This window comes from Diceros bicornis, chromosome 6, assembly GCF_020826845.1.
Source record: "Diceros bicornis minor isolate mBicDic1 chromosome 6, mDicBic1.mat.cur, whole genome shotgun sequence".
NCBI lineage: Eukaryota > Metazoa > Chordata > Mammalia > Perissodactyla > Rhinocerotidae > Diceros > Diceros bicornis.
Genome location: NC_080745.1, coordinates 88,263,966 through 88,284,999, shown reverse-complemented (window position 1 = coordinate 88,284,999; position 21,034 = coordinate 88,263,966). Strand labels below are relative to the sequence as shown.

Sequence of the window (21,034 nt, the reverse complement as noted above, 5' to 3'; positions counted from 1 at the left end):
TTTGAAAGTCTAGAGGACAGTGATCACTGTCCGAGGATTAGACCGCAGTGCTTATCTGCAGGTGCAAGATCAAATGTGCCCACGGGGACCCTGAATCCACTGTCCTTTCCTAGGAGGACTGAGGAAGTACTGAACACCGACATGGCCAAGGTGGATCTCACATGCCTCCTGATTCTCTACGGCTGCACTTCTCTCACTTTGATGTGCACATGAATCACCCAGGAGTCTTGTTCAAGTGCAGGTTCTGATTCAGTAGGTCTGGGAAGCCCTGAGACTCTGCATTAATAATAAACTGCCAAGTGATGCCCGGGCTGCTGGTCCAAGGACCACATTTGCAACAGTGAGGCCCTGGTGGGAGAGTTCTCTACCTTACTGTCGACTCAAACATTAGAGGGAGGTAGGGAAAAGAAGACAGCTGATGTTTTGGTGACAAGATAAGTTGGAAGCAAGAGGGGGGAGCAGAAGACCACAAGGAATGATCCAGTTGTCCCTTAAGTGAAGGGATGTATCTAGACTGGCTTCAATGCCACATCTGTCTGGTTCCTCCATCAGGGCATCACTGACTGAGCTAATGAGTAGGCGACTCGTGCAGAAGGCAACATTGCAAGACTCGATGCTGTGTATATTTTCTACTTGCCTTTTCAAGGCACGCTCTGTGGGCGGAAATGCCCTGGAATGTGAAGAAGGATCAAGAGCGAGAAAGGACAAATTGATGGTCATCCACGCGATTAACTGAGTTGATGAACCTTGGATCCCTGTAGAGCTGGAGAAAGTGGGGCCTAAAGCCAGAACTCAGCCCAAGTCTGTCTTTTATGACTTTGTCTTCTTATTATCTTTGTAACAAGGCTCTTTTATTAGCTCACAATTTCCTGCCAAGTTGATGAAATCTCCATTATGTTTTATGGTACAAAATAAGAGGATAAAGGAGATTTTAAAAGGCCTACACATCTCTTCTTCGTTCAGGAAAACTGCCTCCTCTGCTTCTCTCCCCGTGTGGGGTAGAGATGAACTTTCCGTCAAGTTCCAAGACCTGTTCATTTTCTCTTCAGCTGAAAAATATATATTTATTTTGCTGTTTTGCTTTACGATTCTGAAGCTGGCTTTTCCCATCTGAGTGCTCTCCATTTGGAACCACACTTGCAATTACCACTGTCTTTTATTCTATGTTTTTGGAGGACTACCCCGTTCAAACTTCGAGAGGACAAAGCAGCTGTCTTTCCAAGGGGCGAAAACAGTGGCATCAAGTCTCCAAGTAAACCTCAACCAACATGGAAACACAGAAGTGGAAACAGGAACAAAATCCCGACAAGCAGAGAGACGGGCATCAAACTAAATATTTCTGCCTGTCTTTTTCAGAATTTGGAGAAAGAATAAACTTGACATGCCTGCTGCATTTTAGGATGCACCTTATTTCTAAGTGGCTTTTCTTAAAAAAACCAAAGCTCTCACCTGGCTTTTTTGCGTTGTTGCCTCCTGCTGACATTGGCCAGCTGGTCAAGGTCACAGAGGGCAAGGTGTCTGTCCACTGCTCTCCGATTGCCTTGAGGCCCTGAGTGGCCAGCCTTCCACTCCTCCCTCCAACCAGTGCCGTCCTCTAGGCATAAAAGTCATCTTGGTCTCCTTCTAGTTTTCTGAGTGAGCCAAGCTCCTCCCAACATCAGCGCCTCCAACAGCATGTCCATCTGCCTGGAATGCTCTCCCCTCTTCCTTGGCTCCTGCTGTCATTCTTCACTTCATGCCTTCATCACCTTCCTGGTCACCTTTCAGATTCCTTCAGGTCCCTCTGTCATATGCTCTGAGGCACGCTCTCACAATTATGACCTGTCTCTCTCACAATTATGACCAATTATTTGTGTGGTACTGTCTGTCTCCCCACAAGAGAGTCAGCTTCATGAGAACAGCACGATATTTACTGTGTCCTTCACTGTGTCCAGTATAATTTGCTAGATTGCAGCCCTCCTTTGAGTGACCAATTCTCCAAATTATCAATTAACCAAAAGCTTCTCTAGAAACGATTTGAAAAGTTCATAGCAACTCATGTGTCAGCAAGGTTATCAAAAATTCAGTCATTTCAATGACAGTGTCTCTCATAATTTGAATTTGGGGTGTCGTGCGTGTTGACAGTGTCAAGTGTTTTTATAAATGTTACTGTGAGTTTCTACCTTTCAACTGAATAAAATTCCAAGTTGTCAAGTTATCCTCTTTGTCTTTCAATTAGTCTTGCTTTTCTAGGTCCAGGAATTGTTTTCTTGAGTGGAAGGGAGAGAGAGGCAATTAATTTTCCAGAGAGTTTGCAACAGAGGGTAAAACAAAAAAATGTGCCTCACTTTACAGATGCCCGAGTACTTTTCAAGATGGCATGCAAAGGTGTTGTGCATCCATTACAATTGCCATTAGTACCAGATGAATCGTTAACGATAAAAAAGTGCAATTCAGTCACCTCGATTCGGTTGCTGTTTGCAGAAAGAATCCAGATAGTTTACCTTGCAGGGTGAAATGAAAATGTGTTTTATAGTTCAGATGCCTGGGAATTTCTCAGCTGCTCCACATTTTACATGCAGATGGATCGGCTTTCCCCACATGCAAGTTAAGTTGTCCAGGATTTGTGGACATGAATGTGGAGGTGAAACTTTCATTTGCTGGAATGACAAACTGAAGCATCCCTGTGTGCGCAGGGTCTGAGTGTTTGTGGGGGCATCACAGATGGGTGTGGGCATGGGCAGACACACGGTGAAAACATTCCTGCATAGTACCCAAAATTCCACCACCTTCCCTCCTGCAAAAGACAGCAAATCATTAATTAAACAAGGAATGGCATATGGCACTGAAAATGCATGGAAGAGACAGACACATCTACCTTTCATGAAATCCTTAACACTTCGAATGTATAAGATCTAAAAGTCAAAGTGCACGACAACTGTCATGTCAAAACGTGTATTGGGTGAAACAATTTACTATAAACATTGTAGATAGTTCACTGAAAGTAATTTTTAGTTAATCAGTAATTTGGGGGACTGGTCATTGGATGTATTGGTAAAGTCATGATTTACTGTTTATAAAGACTGATTTTGGTGATTGCCTTAGCGCTTTTTGAAAACAGTGCTGACAATGCTGTCATGTGTCGCTTAATGGCGGGGACACATTCTGAGAAATGCATCATTAGGTGATTTCCTCGTTGTGAGAACATCATAGAGTGTACTGACACAAACCTAGATGGTATAGCCTACTACACACCTGGGCTATATGGTACTAATCCTCTGGGACTGCTCTTATATACGTGGTCCATCATTGACCAAAACGTCGTTATGTGGCGATTGACTGTAGTGGATATTCAGTAAATATTTGTTGAACGAGTGAATAAACACTGCCATGTGCTCATTATTGCCTTCACAGACACTCCCTACCAGGCTGTTTGGATGCCGCGTTCCGAGCGGCCCAGCACGTGGAAAGGCACAGGCGGGCTGGCGCCTGACCCTCGGGTGCTCTCAGCCCAGTGATTTGAGTGCCCCGGGTGCTACAGGACTGGTTTTCAGAATGGTGGGTCGCAAAGTTCAGCCCAGAAATCCAAACCTCTGAAAATAATAACATCAACAGTGAACAGCCCTACCCCAATCTGTGGCTGGGAAATCCTAGCTGAAGAAAAATTGAATTTCATTTTTCCTGGCTGAGTTTTCTTTATTCGGTTTTAATTTTCTTGGACAAATTTGTTAGAATTTTAAACAATCATTCAAATGGGGAAAACTGGAACACATCTTAACCAGTGATCACATACCTCATTTAACAGAGCACAAGACGAAGTACAGAGGAGATGCAAAATATATTTAAAAATGAGATTTCAGTTCTACAGGATTTTCTGCTCCATTGGTGGATACAAAGTGAGTGCACACGAAATACCGTGTTGAAAATGGCACTGTTTTTAGGGTTTTAAACTCCAAGTCTTTGGCTCCCCCCTCATTGCTTCACTCTCAGTTTCCGGATGTGGGAGAAGCCGCCTTCCGCACTAGTCCATCCCTTCATTTGTGTAGCGCTGCTTGGCTCCGCTTCTCCTGGCGAGGGCTGCCGGGGGAGCACGTGATGTCGATCATCTGACCCCTAGCTACCAGAGGTCACCGTAGAGAGGGATTGTGGCTAAGAGGTAGGCATTTAGGCCCCGTTTTAAGCAAATTAAAGAAAGGGAATTAAAAGCAATCCTCCTAAAGTCACCACCCAATAATCTAGCAGGGTCAGGGAAGTGCAGCAGAAGGAACCCTGTTTGATGCTGGCATTGAACTTGGCCTCAAGATGTCTGGGTTCTAGTTTGGGCTCTGCCACATACTAGCTGTGTGACTGAGGGCAAGTCCCTTCACTTCTCAGAGATTCAGTTTCCTCATCTGTAAATGGAGATAATTACCAAGACCTGCCTCAGTTTCAGTCTGTGTCCCAGCAGGAACCTGATGATCCACTTCAAGACAGAGGAGAGTTTAATGAAGGGTCTCCTCTCAGAGATGTGGGCAGGGTTACGGGACCTGACAAGGGACCAGCAAGAGTGGGAAGCCTTGCCCACCCCTAGGACAAAGGCGCAGGGCAAGGGAGCTGTTAACAGTAAGAGCTGTGGCTGTGGGAAAGGGGTCCTGACCTGAGCGGGGATGTAGGTGGAGGAACACAGCTCCTTCCAAAGTGTAGGCTAGGAGAGAGGGAGCCAGGGGATCAGTCCTTCCACCCAGTGGGCTACAGGGGCCGATGTGTACATTTCTTCCTAACTCCACGTTCACTGATGTTAGTTGCTTAAAAACCATGGTAACAGTATTTACACCATGGAAATGGACAAACACCACTACAAATCAGACTGTTTGTTCCCTAGAGAGCTGGTTGTTACTCATTTACTAGCACACCACTGCCTTGACCTAGCTCCTTTTGTCCTTCCAATTCCCACTGGTTCTTTCTATTAGATGAACCCAACCAGCGCCAAAGGGTGAGGGAACAGGTGATGCAGTCTTGGTATGCCGGGGTCCAAGGCACAGAACAGGATGGGGATGGTGGAGAAAGAATCAGAGTTGGGGGGGCCGGCCCAGTGGCGCAAGCAGTTAAGTGTGCGCGCTCTGCTGCAGCAGCCCTGGGTTCGCCGGTTGGGATCCCGGGGGCGCTCTGATGCACCGCTTGTTAAGCCATGCTGTGGCAGCGCCCCATATAAAGTAGAGGAGGATGGGCATGGATGTTAGCCCAGGGCCAGTCTTCCTCGGCAAAGAAGAGGAAGATTGGCATTGGATGTTAGCTCAGGGCTGGTCCTCCTCACACACACAAAAAAGAATCAAAGTGGGGAGTAGATACAAAAGGAAAATAACCAGCACAGCTCTTAGGGTTGTTGTGAAAGTCATATAAAACGATGAATATAAAATTACTTACTAAACAGTGAAATGATTTCCATATGTGTCCTTCCTGACTTTTACAAAAGTACTTTACGGTTTACAAAGTACTTTTACAGGGTCTACCTCCTTTGCCACCACAATGCTGAGAAGTAGTCAGCACATCTTCTGCTTATCCTTGCCAGAATCAGGAAAATCCAAAGTAAAGATAAGAGAGCATTTTACACCCGTCAGTGTGGCAGAGCCTTTTGGTTTTCCTTGATGTTTGTCCTGTCTCTTTTATGGTGATAGAACCTTCAGCTGGACAATGACCCCACCAGGACAAAGCCTATTTTGCAGCCTCCCTTACATCGAGGGGTGACCATGAGACCAAGTTCTGGCTCACAAGATGAAGTGTCGTTTAGCAGCTGCAAGGACCCTTCCTTAGACGGAAGCAGCTGAGCCAACGGTGTCCTGAACCAAGGGGCTGGGGTTGGTCCAACATCATGCACCGGGACATGCCCTTTCTCCTCTCCTTCCCTTCCTCCACCCTGCTGCTGCCTGGAACACAGTCGCCCCTGGGCTGGCGGAGTGGTGAGAGGTGGGAGGGAGCGTCATCTTGAGGGGTGGTCAGCAGGTAGCAGAAACCCAGGCAGGATTCACTTTTCTCACATAGCTGGGCTGCCTGTTTAGAGCTCCTCAACCCCAAAAGAGGCTGCCCACCATCTTTTCCTCCTCTGCCCTTACCGTGTGACTTTTGGCCTCATGGTTGCAAGAGGACTGCTCCACCTCAGGCATTGCGTCTAGGAGCCCACCTCTCTGGGCCATCAATGCTGGTGGGAGGAGAGGTGCCATATCACTAACACGGTGACTCTTGTTACAACACCCAGGTCAATGATTAGGGGATGAAGAGGTTGGGGACACAATTTCCTGGTAAAAGAGAGAGTGGGACAGATTCTTCTGTAGATGTTTACTCTTATTCTCACATGGAATAGACAAGAGAATTGTCAAGACACAGCATTTAAAAGAACGAGAAAGAAAGAAAGAGAAGCAGGAATCACACTACTGAGTAGAAGTTAGGCAGGACTTGAGTGTCCAGGCTGGAGAGAAAGGCCAGCTTTCTCCACAGCCTGGGCGAGACCAGGTGGCCCCTGGGAAGGCTCGAGAGCTCTGGAGCTGTCCCACGACCCGGTGCCCCGTCCATTGGCTACACGACCTTTGTTTCCTCATTTGTAAATGCTGAAGGGTGTCGGGGAGAAGAAATAAAATAAAAACATGTGTAAGGGTTAGTTTAGCACAGCACCTGGCATTCAAAAATTATTCACAAATGTTGCTCCCTTGTGGCCTCGACGGTATGCAGGTAGGTGAGTGCTCCATGAGTGAGTCCCTCTGGTTGGATCTGAGCTGGGAGACAGAGGCAGCTGTGGAAGGAACAGGGAAGGAGGCTTGGGTCCTGGGCGAGGCAATGCCACTGATGAGGACAAGGTCATCCTCAGCCCAGATTTAATTTACTTCTCTGAAAACTAAGAGGTTGGGACAGATGGTTACCATGGGGACATCTAACTCAAATATCATCAGTTCGAGGATTTAGAGGGTACAAAAAGTCTGCCATTATCTCTAGACTGTCTCGTCCTCACCTGTCTGACCTGTTTGTGGGGCTTCCTCAGCTGGGACCTGGTGGCTCTCTGCCTCATGCACTGGGGAGCCACAGCTGCAAGGCAGCAGCGTAGGAGCCCTCAGGGGGCTGAAAGACCCGCACCCCTACCCATTGTGATGGGGGCTCTGATTCCATGACAACCATGGCACTCCCAGAGCCCCCTCCTGGTTGAGGCTGAGAATTAAAGATCAGGAAGAAGGAGGAGGAGTGGCTTCCTGGATGCGTAGAGCTTAGGAGGCAATGGAGAGGTAAAGGAGCCAGCCTCAGCCACCTTCAGCTTCCTGCAGTAAATGGCCAAAGGGAGACGCTTCAACCCGCCTTTAGACAAGGATGGAAGATGGGTAAGTAAGATGGTGCCCTCTCTTACATTTCTCAGGCCACAGGGGTGTGGTCGGGGGCACAGAGTGAGTTCAGATCCTGCTGCCACTACATACTGTAGCATGACTTTTGACAAATCACTTGGTCTGTGAAATGGGACTCTCGTGGCATTCTTGGGATAATTAAGTGAAATGACGTGTGTGTGACACTGGCACCTTGTGAGCATCCACCAGGCAGTATTGCTGTGTGCTCTACTTTTTCTTTTTTCTGTAACATCTGTCTGCTAACATCCTGTATAACTTGGGATATTATGTGTGTGGTTTGTCTGCCCCTACTAGATTACAAACTCCACGGGAGCTGGGATCCTTGTCTTTTTTGTTCACTGCATGTATCCCGAGTGCATAGGAGAGGATCTGGCACACAGGAGGTGCTCAATAAAAATTTGTTGAAGGAATTCATATTATACTAGAAACCTCTAAACACATTCCTGTTGGCTCACAATCTGATCCCCTTAGTCTCACCACACTATGAAATAGAAGAGTCAGGGAATGCGTCATTTAGCCATCTTGATCATTAGAAAACTTTCCCCTTTCGGCTTCACACTCTTCCTCAGACCCCTCTCTCATGGTATCGCTTACAAAGCCTTGTGGGATTACCACTACCCTGGCATCTTTAAGAAACATTTGCTTCCCACCTAAGTGTGAGGTCCCAGTCCTGCCACAGCCAGGCACCACTATTGTTTGTTCTCTAACGTGTATATTTCATGCGTTGACAGGTCTTTTCGATTTCTGCTTTCTACAGTTCATTCCAAAAGGAATGTAAGGGGGATCGCAGCAGTAGCCTGTTGCCTGCACCCTCCCTGACACTCACAATGAGAGACAGAGTCAGAGAAAGCCGTGGCGCTAACCTCTTTTAGGGCACTAATACATAGAAAGTTAAAAAATTTTTGTTTGTTTAAAGGAAAAATGGAAAACACCTTGGGTCTGAAGGTTTTAAAAAACTGACTGTACCCACCTGGGCATAACTCTGTCTAAGTAGCTTAGTCTTTCTAAATCTCAGTTTCTTTATCTGTTAAATGGGAGCATAATGTGGCCAGGTTAGAGGGTATTATGGGGACTCATGAGATAATTCATACAAAAATGCTGAGTATAATGCATGGGAACATAGTAACCACTCAATACTTGCTAACTATCATATATACATAATAGGCTTTTTTCGTACACCCTGCTTTTTTCCACAAAGACTTGAAGTAATGTGTGGAAAATATTCACAATAAAATAGTAAAGTATAAATAAAATAAAAATTCAGAACCAGTTTAAATATACTTTAGAATAAGAGGTTCAGACTGGGAACATATATAACATAGATGTACAGGCCATATGGTCTATGTAGTAGCTATTTGGGCATCAAATTTGGCTCTGAGTTCCCTGGCAGCCAAAGTAAAATGGGAAATAGTGTGAACTACATAATGTTGATCCGCCATGAAGAGAAAAACATAAGTTTCTCAGACTAAGTAGCTTCACCTCTTCTATCACCTACAATATCAGTTAGAATTGTGTTTGACTGAATATTATAAAAATCTGACTACAGTGTCTTAACCAGACAGAGGTCTATGTTTCTCAAGTAACAATAAATCCAAAAGTAGGGAGTTCAAGGCTGGCACCAATGCTCTAGGGAGTCATCGGAGGCCCAGGTTCTTTTCAGCCTTGTGTTCTGACATCCTTAACGCAGGGCTGTTCAACGCACGCAGGAAAATGAGGGGAAGGTCGAAGGACAAAAAGACAGAAGGCCCCTGTCAGCTAAGTCTCCCCCTTATTATGGAGAAACAATAACTTTCCCAGGAGCCCCGCCCCACCTACTTCTGCCTTCATCTCATCGGGTCACATGTCAATTTAGTTGCAAGGGAGTTTGGGCAAGTATTTTTTAACCAGCCACATTGTCACCCCAAACAAAGTCAGGGTTCTGTTATGAGGGAGGAAGTGAGAATGAACATTGCATCTCTCATTGCAACCCCAGGGATATGCCCGGGGCCCGGGTTTGGCTGGAGGGACACCAACTCCCAAAGTCTGATGTGAATCTTTGATGTGCCAGCACCTAAGAGCACAAAAAGAATAGTGCTGATCATGAAGTTTCACAAAGTAACTTGTTGGTGAGTAGGGAAAATGAAAGAAATGGTTGGCTCCGAGTCAGCAGTGGCCCATTTGGGAGGACAGTAATGGCCACATTAGAGGTGACAGTCATTTCGCAGTTGACCTTGCTGGTTGTAATCTGGCTGTTGCCGGGTAGGAAAGGCTTTTTCCACACACTTTCACCTTGCCGTTTAATATTTCAGTCATTGAGTGATTGAATGGAGCAAAAATTTCCCCGCCAACGAGTTAAAAAGCTATATTTCACGGTTACAATGTCTAACAGAAGGGTTTATTTCACAGCTATCTTATTTTACCCATTAAATATATATTTTGAAAGAGTGAAATTAAAATGCTAGAGCCATTTTTTTAGTGATTTAGTGATTTAGTCCATAGACTAGCAGAATACAAATGAAGTCAAGTCAGTTGTCACTTAGCTGGTGAGAGGGATCATCTGTGATGTTAGGACAACTCCCCACCCCAGCCTGATTTTCCATAGCTTCCTGGGCAGGAGTGTTGATGCCGTCAGATGGGAAGAAGAGAGAAGGGAAAGGTTGTGAGTCTGGAGGCTCTTTGTATTAGCCATATTTACTTTAAAAAATAATTGTTTAAAAAGGGTCTAAAAATATACAGAATGAATTAGAAATATATTGGTTGACTTTGAAAAATGTCTTGGGTATATTGTTAAGTGGGAAAGCAAGGTACAAAACAGTATGTCTCCTCTGGTCCAATTTTGTAAAGCAGTGTAAGTTCCCTCTGCAGGTACAGAGGTTTGTGTGTCTGATCATATGAACACTCAGTTGTTAATGTTGTTACCTGGGGCGGCAGTGGGGGTGACAAGAAGGGGAAGGAGAAAATAACCCAAAGTTACTGTTAAATAAAAAGGTATTTATAATTTTTAGAAATCACATTTATAATATGATCCTATGTATGCAAAATTATCCACCTATATTGGTGTACATTGGCATAAGAGTGTATGAAAAAGACGGTCACCAAACAGTTAAGGGGAAGGGGCGATAGGATTTCAGGGGAATTTTACTTCCTTCCTATGTTTTTCTTTACTGTTTGAATTTTTTAAAACCACAAATATGTATTACAACTCTAGTCAGAAGCAAAATACAATTATATTTTGCTGTGGTCAAAAAGACAATGTAATGGAAGCACTTAGTTAAGAAACACTTAGAGGGGGCCTGGCCCAGTAGCTCCACTTTGGTGGCCCGGGGTTCACAGGTTCGGATCCTCGGCAGGGACCAAGGCACTGCTTGTCAGGCCGTGCTGTGGCGGCATCTCATATAAAGTAGAGGGAGATGGTCATGGCTGTTAGCCCAGGGCCAATCTTCCTCACACACACACACACAAAAAAAACCACTTAGAGAGTGGACAATGATCATGAAAAGAGTCTTCCTCCTTCTCTGCTTCCCTTCTCCCGGGAAGAACGTTCAGTTCCCACCCATCCTGCTGAGGGCCTATGCACTGGTGAGTGTTGGTTTGTGTGGCTGTTTCACTGCCTTTGATCCCCGTTCCCACTCTCCTCACCCCACAGGCAGTCATTCGAACGTGTTTAATGGGAGTTCTTCTATTTCCATGTGTTCTTGTAAATTATGTATTGTGGCTTTGTGTGCATGGATTATTTATTTACATAAATGGTGTTGGGTTATAGATCTCATTCTGTTTCTTTTTTCCACTCAGCGCCGTGTTTAAAGATCTCTCCACTGCTATGTCATCTAGCCCATTGCTTCTTACTCCTGCCATGAACGCCCCACCAAGTTTACAACATACATGATATAATCTCCCCACTTTTTGACATAACCAGTAACATACTAAATACACTCTCGTGCAGACATTAAACATAAGCCTGGATATACAGTTATGTCGTGACTTGAGACGGAATGAGAGAGAATAGCAGTGTCGGCCAATATCATCATAATCCTAAAGAGGAAGGAGGACTGAGGCGATGGCAATGGGCTTGGAGACAAGGGAGGGGACAGCTGTGAGCAAAAAGAGAACCAGCTAACTTATTGAGCACTCTCTGAGTGCATGCGTTTTCTGTTTAATTACATCTACCCTATCAAGTAGGTATTATTATTCCCATTTTACAGATAAAGAAACTGGGGCTTGGAAAAGTTAAGTCTCTTGCATAAGGCTCACCTTGTAGGAGACAGAGCTGGGATTGGACTCAGGATCTTTGAATCTACAGTTGGTGACCCAACCTTCGAATTATGCTTGCTCTCTTTGTGGGAATTTTCACCAAGAGTTGGGGTTTTATCTTTTGTTTGTATTTTAGTTTCTATTCACATTTCTCTCCTAGTGATCCCTATTTCAAAGCCCACTTCGTTGGGGTGACTTTTAAGCGGTGCTATTTAAATAAAATTGGGGTGAGTTACAGTGGCCATCAAGTGCTGCTCTCATCTCCCTTCAGGAATGGACTCCTTTCCCCAGCTGCTGAGAATGTGGCCTTCAGTGGTCCACCCCTAGGGATTTCTTGGCCAAAGGAAGCTGCCTCCTCAAGGTCACCCCCTCTTCGTGGGGCAGCCCACACCCAGTGACTGATCAATGATGGTGCACAAAGGCCCAGTCCCCTTGCCCCAACTGAGGACAACTCTGAGAGGCCATCCCAGTCCAGAGCTCCCTGGGGGGTCATTTGAGGCCTTCGTTGGGACCACCTCCTCTGCCCACTCCTGTTTCCTTCCTTCACTTTCAAAGGGAAATGCCAAGCCCCTACCCCCCACCTCCCCTCCCACCCTCTACCATCCTACATTCTCAGTGGAGAGTCAACTGGGACCCTTCTCTCCTCACCTTCCCCGCCCATGTCTTAGGGTTCACTTCAGACCCTCGGGAGGTTGGCTCACCCCTGTGAACGTGGGCTAGATCCTTGGCTCCAAGTATGGGGGGCACCCTGACCAGAAGGAAGATCTCCAATAACACATTTCTGTCTTCTCGGAGTACATCAACTCACTCTCGCAGGGCCACACCCTCCTTACCAGGCTGCAGAAAACTTTCCAGGCCGCAGTGCAGCAGGGGTGGCCCCTGTAACTTGAGACGACCGGCAGTGATGGCTTTGGGCCATTACAATATTTTTTGTCTTGGAAAGAATACTTGAAAATTACAAAAATTATGCCATTTCCATCTCATGCCAGAAGCACCCAAATTGCGTTTTAATCACTTTACAGAGGAAGCCCTGATACTTGGCGTGGAGACTCAGATGTGTCTGGTTTTAATCAAGGCGTGTGCTGTTTTCCAGTTCCCTCACATCGGACTGACGCAAAAGACACCAGAATCCATCACAAGTGCTATGTTAAAAAAGCCCCAAGGTCCACGTTTGTCTTGGCAAGCGGACGGGAAGCTACCGCCAATCTACAAAGTCCGGGAGAAGGTGAGTCCAGAGTGCTGGCCATGGCCACATGCTCCCGTGGTTCTCCAAGGGGGCTGTACCACGGGCGTTTTTGGCCAGACAATTCTTCCTTGGAAGGAACTGCTCATTTACCATCCCTGGATCCTTAAATGCTGGCAGTATCCCCACCTCACACCCTGGTCACTGTGACATCCCAAATACTCTCTAAAAGGAACTGCCTCCTGGTCCAGACAATCAAGTTAGATGTCTATGGATGAGCAGCAACACCTTTGGTTACAGCTCACCATTCATTAACACCCACGTTCTGCCTCCCCAGGCAATTCATGAGCAACTTCAGGGGCGTGAAGTGGCCTGAAAGAGAGGCAGGCGTTGACTTCACTTGGCTGACTCACACTGCCACCCTGGGCCAGGGCTCTGGTCTTCTAGGATCCTTATTGGTCAGATGAAGAAGTTGGCCTAGATGGCCTCCAAAGTCCTTTGCTGCTGTCAATTCCATGAACTTATAAACTTTTCCTTCTTTCTTTCCAAAGAAGATGTTTTGAAAGGGAATTTTTGTGATTTTCAACAAGTTGGCAATAGGTTGTGTTTGAAAGCCTTGAGTTGATGAGCATACCTATGGCCTCACTGTCTGTGCTGTTTGCTCCTCTCTGGTGACGAGTTTAATTCTTACTTGGAGGTCACTTTGCCTCTTTCGTCTTCCTTCCACGCCACTGTATGTGGGTTCTGAAAGCATACTGGGTTCTGATGTATGTCTTTTCATCTTTCCCCTCGATCTTTTCCAGCAAGCAGTAAATAACAACTTCCCCTTCTCTGTACACGACAATCGGCACAGCTTTCAGAACTCTGGGTACTACCTCGACTCCGTGAGTATTTCTCTCCAAATTGCTAACAAAACGGGGAGCAACATCAGGGCTCTTGATTTTCTGAGGCGCGTTAAAGATTGAAGACTTTGCTCAAAATTGGAACAAGGCCAAAATTAAAGCCTCGTAACAGGTTAAAAAAATGCACGCAGCTCTCAAGGTTCCAGGCCGCTTTCCCAGTCTGCTCCAGCCTTCCAACTCTGATTTGTGCTCTCTGTACTTCTCCCAGCGCATTCCCTGTAAACGGTCTCATTTGTGAGCCTCCTTGTGAAGATCTGCCATAGCAGGGAGGGATTGCCCATGTGTGTCTCTGGATGGCACAGCCAGGGCCCACAAGGAGGAGTCAAGGGAGCGGGAGCTTACATAACATAAAGAAGGACTTCCTGCTACCTGCAGTTGTCTTCCCTCTAGAGGTGGTGAGCTCCCCATCATTAGGGAAAATAAAGTCTGATAGCACTTGTTAGTGGTGGTTAACACAGCACTGTGCAGTGGAAATATATCTCGAGCCATATATGTGATTTTAAATTTTCTAGTAGCCACATGAAGTAAAAAGAAACAGGTGAGATTAATTTTAATAATATATTTTATATAACCCAATAATTCCCTAAGTTATCAATTCAACATGTAATCGGTATAAAAATTATTAACGAGATATTTTACATTCCCCAAACTAAGTCTTTAAAATTCAGTTTATATTTTACACTATGGTACCTCTCAATTGGGAAGATCCGCATTTCAAGGCACGTGCGGCTGGGGGCTATCAAACTGGACAGGGCAGGGCTAACATATCTTAGGTAAAAAGTTGTATCAGGTGATCTCTGAGAATCCTTATCGAACGTGAAAGTCCGTGATGGGTGATGGTGATGATGATGATGTTAATAATACCCACCATTTATTGAGCATTTGCCATATGCTAGCATATTAGCTCATTTAATCCTCACAACAATTAATTACAATTGTTGAAATTACAACAATTAAACCTACTGGTTAATTACTCTTATTATCCTCAGTTTAAGAGACAAGGCACCGGAGAACCAGTGAAGTTAAACAGCTTGCCCGAAGTTACTCTTTCCTCTAGGCTATAATATCTCTGCTAAATTGAAGTGGTTTAACCTAAAAAATCTGGTTTGCCCCTGGCAAAGTGTTAAATAAAGAAGCAGAATATCCACTCCGACTGCCTCTCTGACAGAAATGTTTAATATGGTTTTCTAAATTACCTAAATAATATAGGTCCTTTAAAAATTTCAAATAATACAGAATTACATAAAATGAAAAAAAATAAAATTGGCACTCTTATTTTCCCTTCTTAGAATCTCACTTTGATGATTCACTAATAATGTTTTGGTAGGTAAAATTTGAGAATTTTTGCAATTCACATGCAAACATACACACATAATTGTACATCCTGTCAATGATATAAACAGGATTGTACCACATATATTTTACCAGAGCTATGCCGGTCTCATAGAAAGTTTCTCTATGGAAGCTTTCCAACTTTCTCTATATTCTGGAATAGTTTACATAACATGTGGATTTTCAGTTTAATGAAGTTAGATAGAATTTGCCCATAAGATTATTTGGGTTTGATATCTTTTTTAGAGTCTTTTTTTACTACCTTTTCAATTTCCCCCTTGATTATTAATCTGTGCAAACTTTCTATCTCTTCTTGAGTAGATTTTGCTGACAATGTGTTTGCCTAAAATTTATCTAGTTCATTTCAAATTTATTGGTATAGTATCTCTTAAAATACTCTTATTTGCTGTTCTTTTTAACCTTTTTCAGTTGCATGTTTAGTTCAAATACTTGCAACTGTTTTTGTTAATAAATTCATTCAAACTACAAATATGCCTCAGATTATTGCTTTTGGCTATGTCCCAACGGTTTTTCTAACTAGGGTCTCATTATTTGCTTCCAAATAGTTTATGATTTAATTTTTAATTTTTCTTTTAACTAAAAATAATTTAGAAGAATGTTTTGAATTTTCTATATAGTTAGAATTTTTTAAGATCATCCTTTTGTTGCTAATATCTAGTTTTATGGGTTATAGTAAATTTTATAGAATATGTTCTGTGATTTCTACTTTTTGTATTGTAAGTATTATCTTTGTTACCTTGTACCTGATTAATTTTAACAAGTGTTTCATGGGTGTTTAAAAAGAATATATATTCCCCATCCGTTGGTTTCCAAGTTCTTTATACTTATTAATTCAGGACTGTTAATTATGTTATTCAAATTCTTCATACCTTTTTCTTAATTTTTGTCTTGACTTGTCATTTTTTCCTTCTAAGATTATTCTTGAGTTTCTAAATTTTTTGCCTTACGTAGTTTAATACCATATCTTTCTGCATAAAAATTCATGAATATTTTATTTCTTGGTGGCTTTTGTTATTTATCAATATTAAGTATCCCTCCTTATATGCTTTGATGCTCCTAGCCATGAATTCTACATTGTGATATTAGTTTTGCCACTATTGCTTTCTTTTTGCTAACATTTGTTCCTTATGTCATGGTCCATTCCTTTTTGTTTATACTTTTTAGTCATTTTCTTTTGGGTTTATTTTTTTTTTTTACTGTAAATAGAATAGAACATGGTGTTTAAAAAAAAATCCAAGGGTCATTGTTTCTTTTCTTTTTTTTGTGAGGAAGACCAGCCCTGAGATAACATCCAATGCCAATCCTCCTCTTTTTGCTGAGGAAGATTGGCCCTGGGCTAACATCAGTGCCCATCTTCCTCTACTTTATATATGGGACACTGCCACAGCATAGCTTGACAAGCAGTACGTCGGTGCGTGCCTGGAATCCGAAACTTCGATCCCCGGGCCACCGAAGTGGAGCGAGTGAACTTAATCTCTGTGCCACCGGGCCGGCCCCGAGTCATTGTTTCTTTATATGAGAATTTAACCCATTCATGTTATTATGATAAATTATGTTTTGGGTTTATTTCTGCTATCTTATTTTATCTTTCCTATTTATTATGTTTCCCTGTTGTTTGTTTTTTTTCTCCCTCTATTATCTTTGCCAGATTGAATTTATTTGCTCATTCTGACTTCTATTGATCTCCTACTAGTGGTTACCCTTAAGTATGAACGTTTAAGAACTATATTAACATGATATTACTCCATGTGTGTAAAAATTAATATCTATAGCTTTTCCCCAAGAATAAGGCTGGTCCTTCAGGGTGCTCCAGCTCCCCCACTTCCTTTTCCAGGGGGTCTGGTGGCAGTGGTCAGGCTGTGCTCTCCCAGCTCATGGAGGCACCTTTCTCACTGGATAAGGTTCAGTGGCGCCTCCTGAAGTTCAAAGCAGTGGCCCTGACTTCCCTAGTCAGGTTGAAATCTTGGAATTGCAGTTCCAGATTGGTTCTTTCTCTCTCTCTCAACCTTCTTTCCTCTCTCCTTCCTTCCTTTCTTTCTTTTTGTGGATTCTTAAAGTTTCAATATATTTCATAGTCACGTGATCAGCAAGCATTGAGACTGAGTTACAAGCTTTACTTGTTACTTCCCTTGTAGCTCTTTCCCCTATTTGTTTTGTCCATTCGTTATATTTGTTTTTTGGTTTTTTCCTGACGTATCTGAAAGTAATGTGGGCAGAGTGAGCAGCATCTTCCATTTGTCCCTCCAGAGCTGCTCTCCTCTTTTTCTCTCTGCTCTGGCCCTGGGGGCTGATCTGTGTGGACTGTATTCCTCTCTGAGCCCCTGGGACCTGGACTCACTGCACCATCCTTGGGGTTTTCCCACGTGTGTGTAAGTAGCCCCTTTATTAAACTTTCCTCAGATTATCCTAATTTGAGTGTGCCATCTGCTGCCACTCAGATTGATACTGACCCTTATGAAAAGACTACTCACTTTACTATACATACATTGCTACATAATCCTAATGTCTATTTCCTTCTAGTCTTTTGTCTAAGCATAGTGTTTTCTTTTGTAGTTTTTGCCTAGTTATGATCAAATCAAAAGCACAATTTCGAATACATAGTAATTCTCGGGTCCACGTGTAAGGTGCTGAGAGTAAACGAGGAAGCCTGTGGGCAGAGACCCAAAGCTGCTGCTTCCTTCATGGGAAGCTCTGAGACGAGAAAGAGTCCAGCCTCTTCAGACTTCTCGGAGTAAGAATCGTCTATCCCACTGAGTGCCGGGGACGCAGTCCGGGATGGATACGCTGAGGAGCCACCTGGGTGCAGAGAACCTGCCCAGGGTCCCTGGGAGTCTAGGCTGGTTAATAGGCTGTTTCAGCTCTGTTCTCTCTGGTTCTGCCCTCGGTGTCTCTAGAAGTCCAGTCGCCCTGGTGAGAGTGGAAGGCTTCAAGAACAATAACAAACACTACCATGATGATGTTTTGAGTGTTGATTTACATCCTTGAACAGGTTAGAAAAGACACCTCTTGTAACAATTGTCATGCTGTGCATTTAAACATACGATGTCATGTAGCTGGTTTTGCTAAAGACTTCAGGACTGTGTAACCTTGAATATATTTCTCTAATCTTGTAATTCTTCCGCAGGGCCTGGGACGTAGGAAGATCTCCCCAGAAAAAAGGCAACACGTTTCAAGAAATTTCAATCTTTGGGCGTGTGACTATGTTCCGTCTTGTCTTGATGGCTTTTCAAATAACCAAATATCATATGTCTACCAGGAAGCTGCGGTGGTCCCAATTTTCAGACGCTTTCCAAGACATTATAATGAGATATGGAGCACTTTTAAATTTATTCCTGAGCGAAGCTATACAGAGTTTTTGAAAAAGAATCCAAAAGTAAGGTTCGCTATTGACAAAAAGACCGGTTCTCCACTGGAGCCCTAATCCTTCCAGAAGATTCTTGATGAGTTTTGTAATATTGGTATTTCTTTGGACATTCTAAAAGTATGTGTTTCTGACTCAGCACTACCATTTACCATAAGATTTGTTTAGCGTTAGAGATTAGAAGACTGTATACGCTTTAATGCTGAAGTGAAGTTTTCTTGCAATACTAACAGAGATTAAAATCTTTATATTGAGAAACCAGAAAGGAAACAGATTATGTTACCACTCTCCACTTTAAAAATATTTTTATGATTTTTAATAAGATTGAAAAACATTCAAGTCCTTATGAAACAAAGATATGTGGAGATATACACATTTTAAATTAATGTATTTTAAATGAAAACGTGTTTAAACGAATTTTAAAATTGCCACATTAGCTTCTGGGGAGAGGTAAAATTACATAATTAATATATGGTTACATTTTCATTTTGAAATTTCAAACAATACAGAGGAAGTAGGAGTCCTTCCTGATTTCACCACATCTCCAATCCTTGCCCTGTCCTCAGAAGTAAGTCCACCGTTTGTTTTTATTCTGTGCATTTACAATCATATAAATGCACATAACTTAATAAACATTTTAAACATAAACTGTGTTACACAGTACAGAATGTTCTATAACTTTCTTTTGATATTTCACAATGTATCTTGGAGTTCTTGCAGTGTCAGTATGAATAGACTGATTTGCTTTTTGAACTGGTACACTGTATTTCCTAATATGGATGTACTATGTTTTTAAAAATTATCTTTTTTTAATGAGCATTAGAATTATTTCTAATTTTTGGCTGTTAGACCTGGTGCTACTTGTACATGCTAGATCAACCTCTTAGGGTCCATGTTTACATGCGCTCTGGAGTAATCTCTGAAAAATTACCTTGTTAGTGTTAGATTGGATGTTATGCACAAAGTTTGAATACATACTGCCAAATCACCTTTGAAAAAGATCGGACCAATTAAACTCGTACCAACAGTATCCGTGAGTTTCTGTCCCCCAACCCCCAAATTATCTTTTAGATATTTAATGATATTTAGAGACAAAAAAATGGTATCCTGCTATTTTCTTATTGAGCATTTCTCTGCTTACTAGTGAAGCTGAGCATCTTTTCCCACTCAGTGGCCATTTACATTTCCTTTCTATAAATTGAGCAGTGTCACCATCATTCTATACCAAAATTTTCATGTTTATATCTGGGTATTTTTCCTATACATGAATTTTAGAATAAACTTGTCAAGTAAATCTATTGGCAATTTGATAGGAATTTCACTGAATTTAGATATTAATTTATGGGAGAATTGACATCTTTATACCATGGTGTATCTCCCCATTTATTCAAATCTTATTTTATGTTTTTCAGTAAAGTTTTATGTTTTCTTCACATAGATTTGAAATGTTTCTATGTTTATTCTTGCATATTTTGAAATTTTGTGGCTATTTTCAACTTTTTTTTTTTTAACTTATACTCTTAGGTTGGTTTTGCCTGATGCATATAAAAGCTATTGATTTCTTTATGTGAATCTTGTATGTGACCACCTGGCTAAACTTCTAATAAATAAATAAATAAGTATTTTAATAAAATAAAAATAAACTTCTAATAATTTTTCAGTGGATTCTCTTGGATTTTCTATGTAGGTGATTATATCATTTGGGAAAGTGATGATTTTATATCATTTCTAACATTTATACCTTTCCCCCATCTTATTGCATCCATTTGAATATTAGTACAGATAGTACATATCCTTATTTATTTATTTATTTATTTTGCGGGGAAAGATTCACTCTGAGCTAACATCTGTTGCCAATCTTTCTCTTTTTCTTTTTCCTCCCCAAAGCTCCAGTATATAGTTGTATATTCTAGTTGTAAGTCCTTCTAGTTCTTCTGCGTGAGCTGCCGCTACGGCGTGGCTACTAACAGTAAACCCGGGCTGCCTATGTGCAGCAAGCCAAACTTTAACCACTAGGCCATCAGGGCTGGCTCTGATTTCTGAATTTAATAGGGCTGCTTTCAATGTGTCACTCTGAAGTCTGACTTTCATTGTAGATTTCAGATAAATAAATTTTATCTAGTTAAGAATGTTCTCTTATATTCTTAGTTTCCTATTTTTTCCTGTAAAATATATTTTTAAGTATATGCACATGGGAAAAATTTCAAAGAAAATAAAAATAAGCAGTGAAAAATGATTTTCCTCACCTCCCTGACTTCCAGTCCCCATTTGCTCTCCCAGAGCCAGCCTTACTGATGATCTTTCATGTGCATCATTTTCCAGGTGGTCCGTGCACAGACTGCTTCTCTCTCTCGCCGTCACTCACTCACCCTTAACAAACGTGTGGTAGACACCACTCCACTGTTGCTTTCTGCCACTCCACTACCAGCTACACTTATGAATATGTCTTCGAAGTTTCGAAGTTAATCCGCATCACTACTTATAAATCCACTTACTAAAAAAAAAAAAACCATGGCTGGTTGGTATTTCATTACATGGATGTGTCATAGTCCCTGTAATCTTTTGATGGCCATTTAGGCAGTTTTCGGTCTTTACCTACTATAAACAATCTGGAATAAACATCTTGATAGAGAAAATATTTGCATTCACCTACGAGTATTTCTAT

General features: G+C 42.5%; 1 protein-coding gene across 1 annotated transcript; it reads left to right on the top strand.

Annotated features, from left to right (window-relative positions):
- Positions 1 to 7,258: 7,258 nt before the first annotated feature.
- Positions 7,259 to 19,016, top strand: TEX36 (testis expressed 36). The gene is made up of 4 exons (XM_058542720.1): positions 7,259 to 7,319; positions 12,664 to 12,795; positions 13,557 to 13,637; positions 18,133 to 19,016. The coding sequence occupies exons 1-4, from the start codon at positions 7,269 to 7,271 to the stop codon at positions 18,427 to 18,429; spliced, it is 561 nt and encodes a 186-aa protein (XP_058398703.1). The 5' UTR covers positions 7,259 to 7,268; the 3' UTR covers positions 18,430 to 19,016.
- The last annotated feature ends 2,018 nt before the right edge of the window (positions 19,017 to 21,034 follow it).

Bases quoted from the DNA above. Each gene is read 5' to 3' on its own strand.
- TEX36 (XM_058542720.1), top strand. From the start codon at position 7,269: ATGGCCAAAGGGAGACGCTTCAACCCGCCTTTAGACAAGGATGGAAGA. The intron at 7,320-12,663 runs GTAAGTAAGATG...GCTGTTTTCCAG, and splicing joins TAGACAAGGATGGAAGATGG to TTCCCTCACATCGGACTGAC. The intron at 12,796-13,556 runs GTGAGTCCAGAG...GATCTTTTCCAG, and splicing joins TCTACAAAGTCCGGGAGAAG to CAAGCAGTAAATAACAACTT.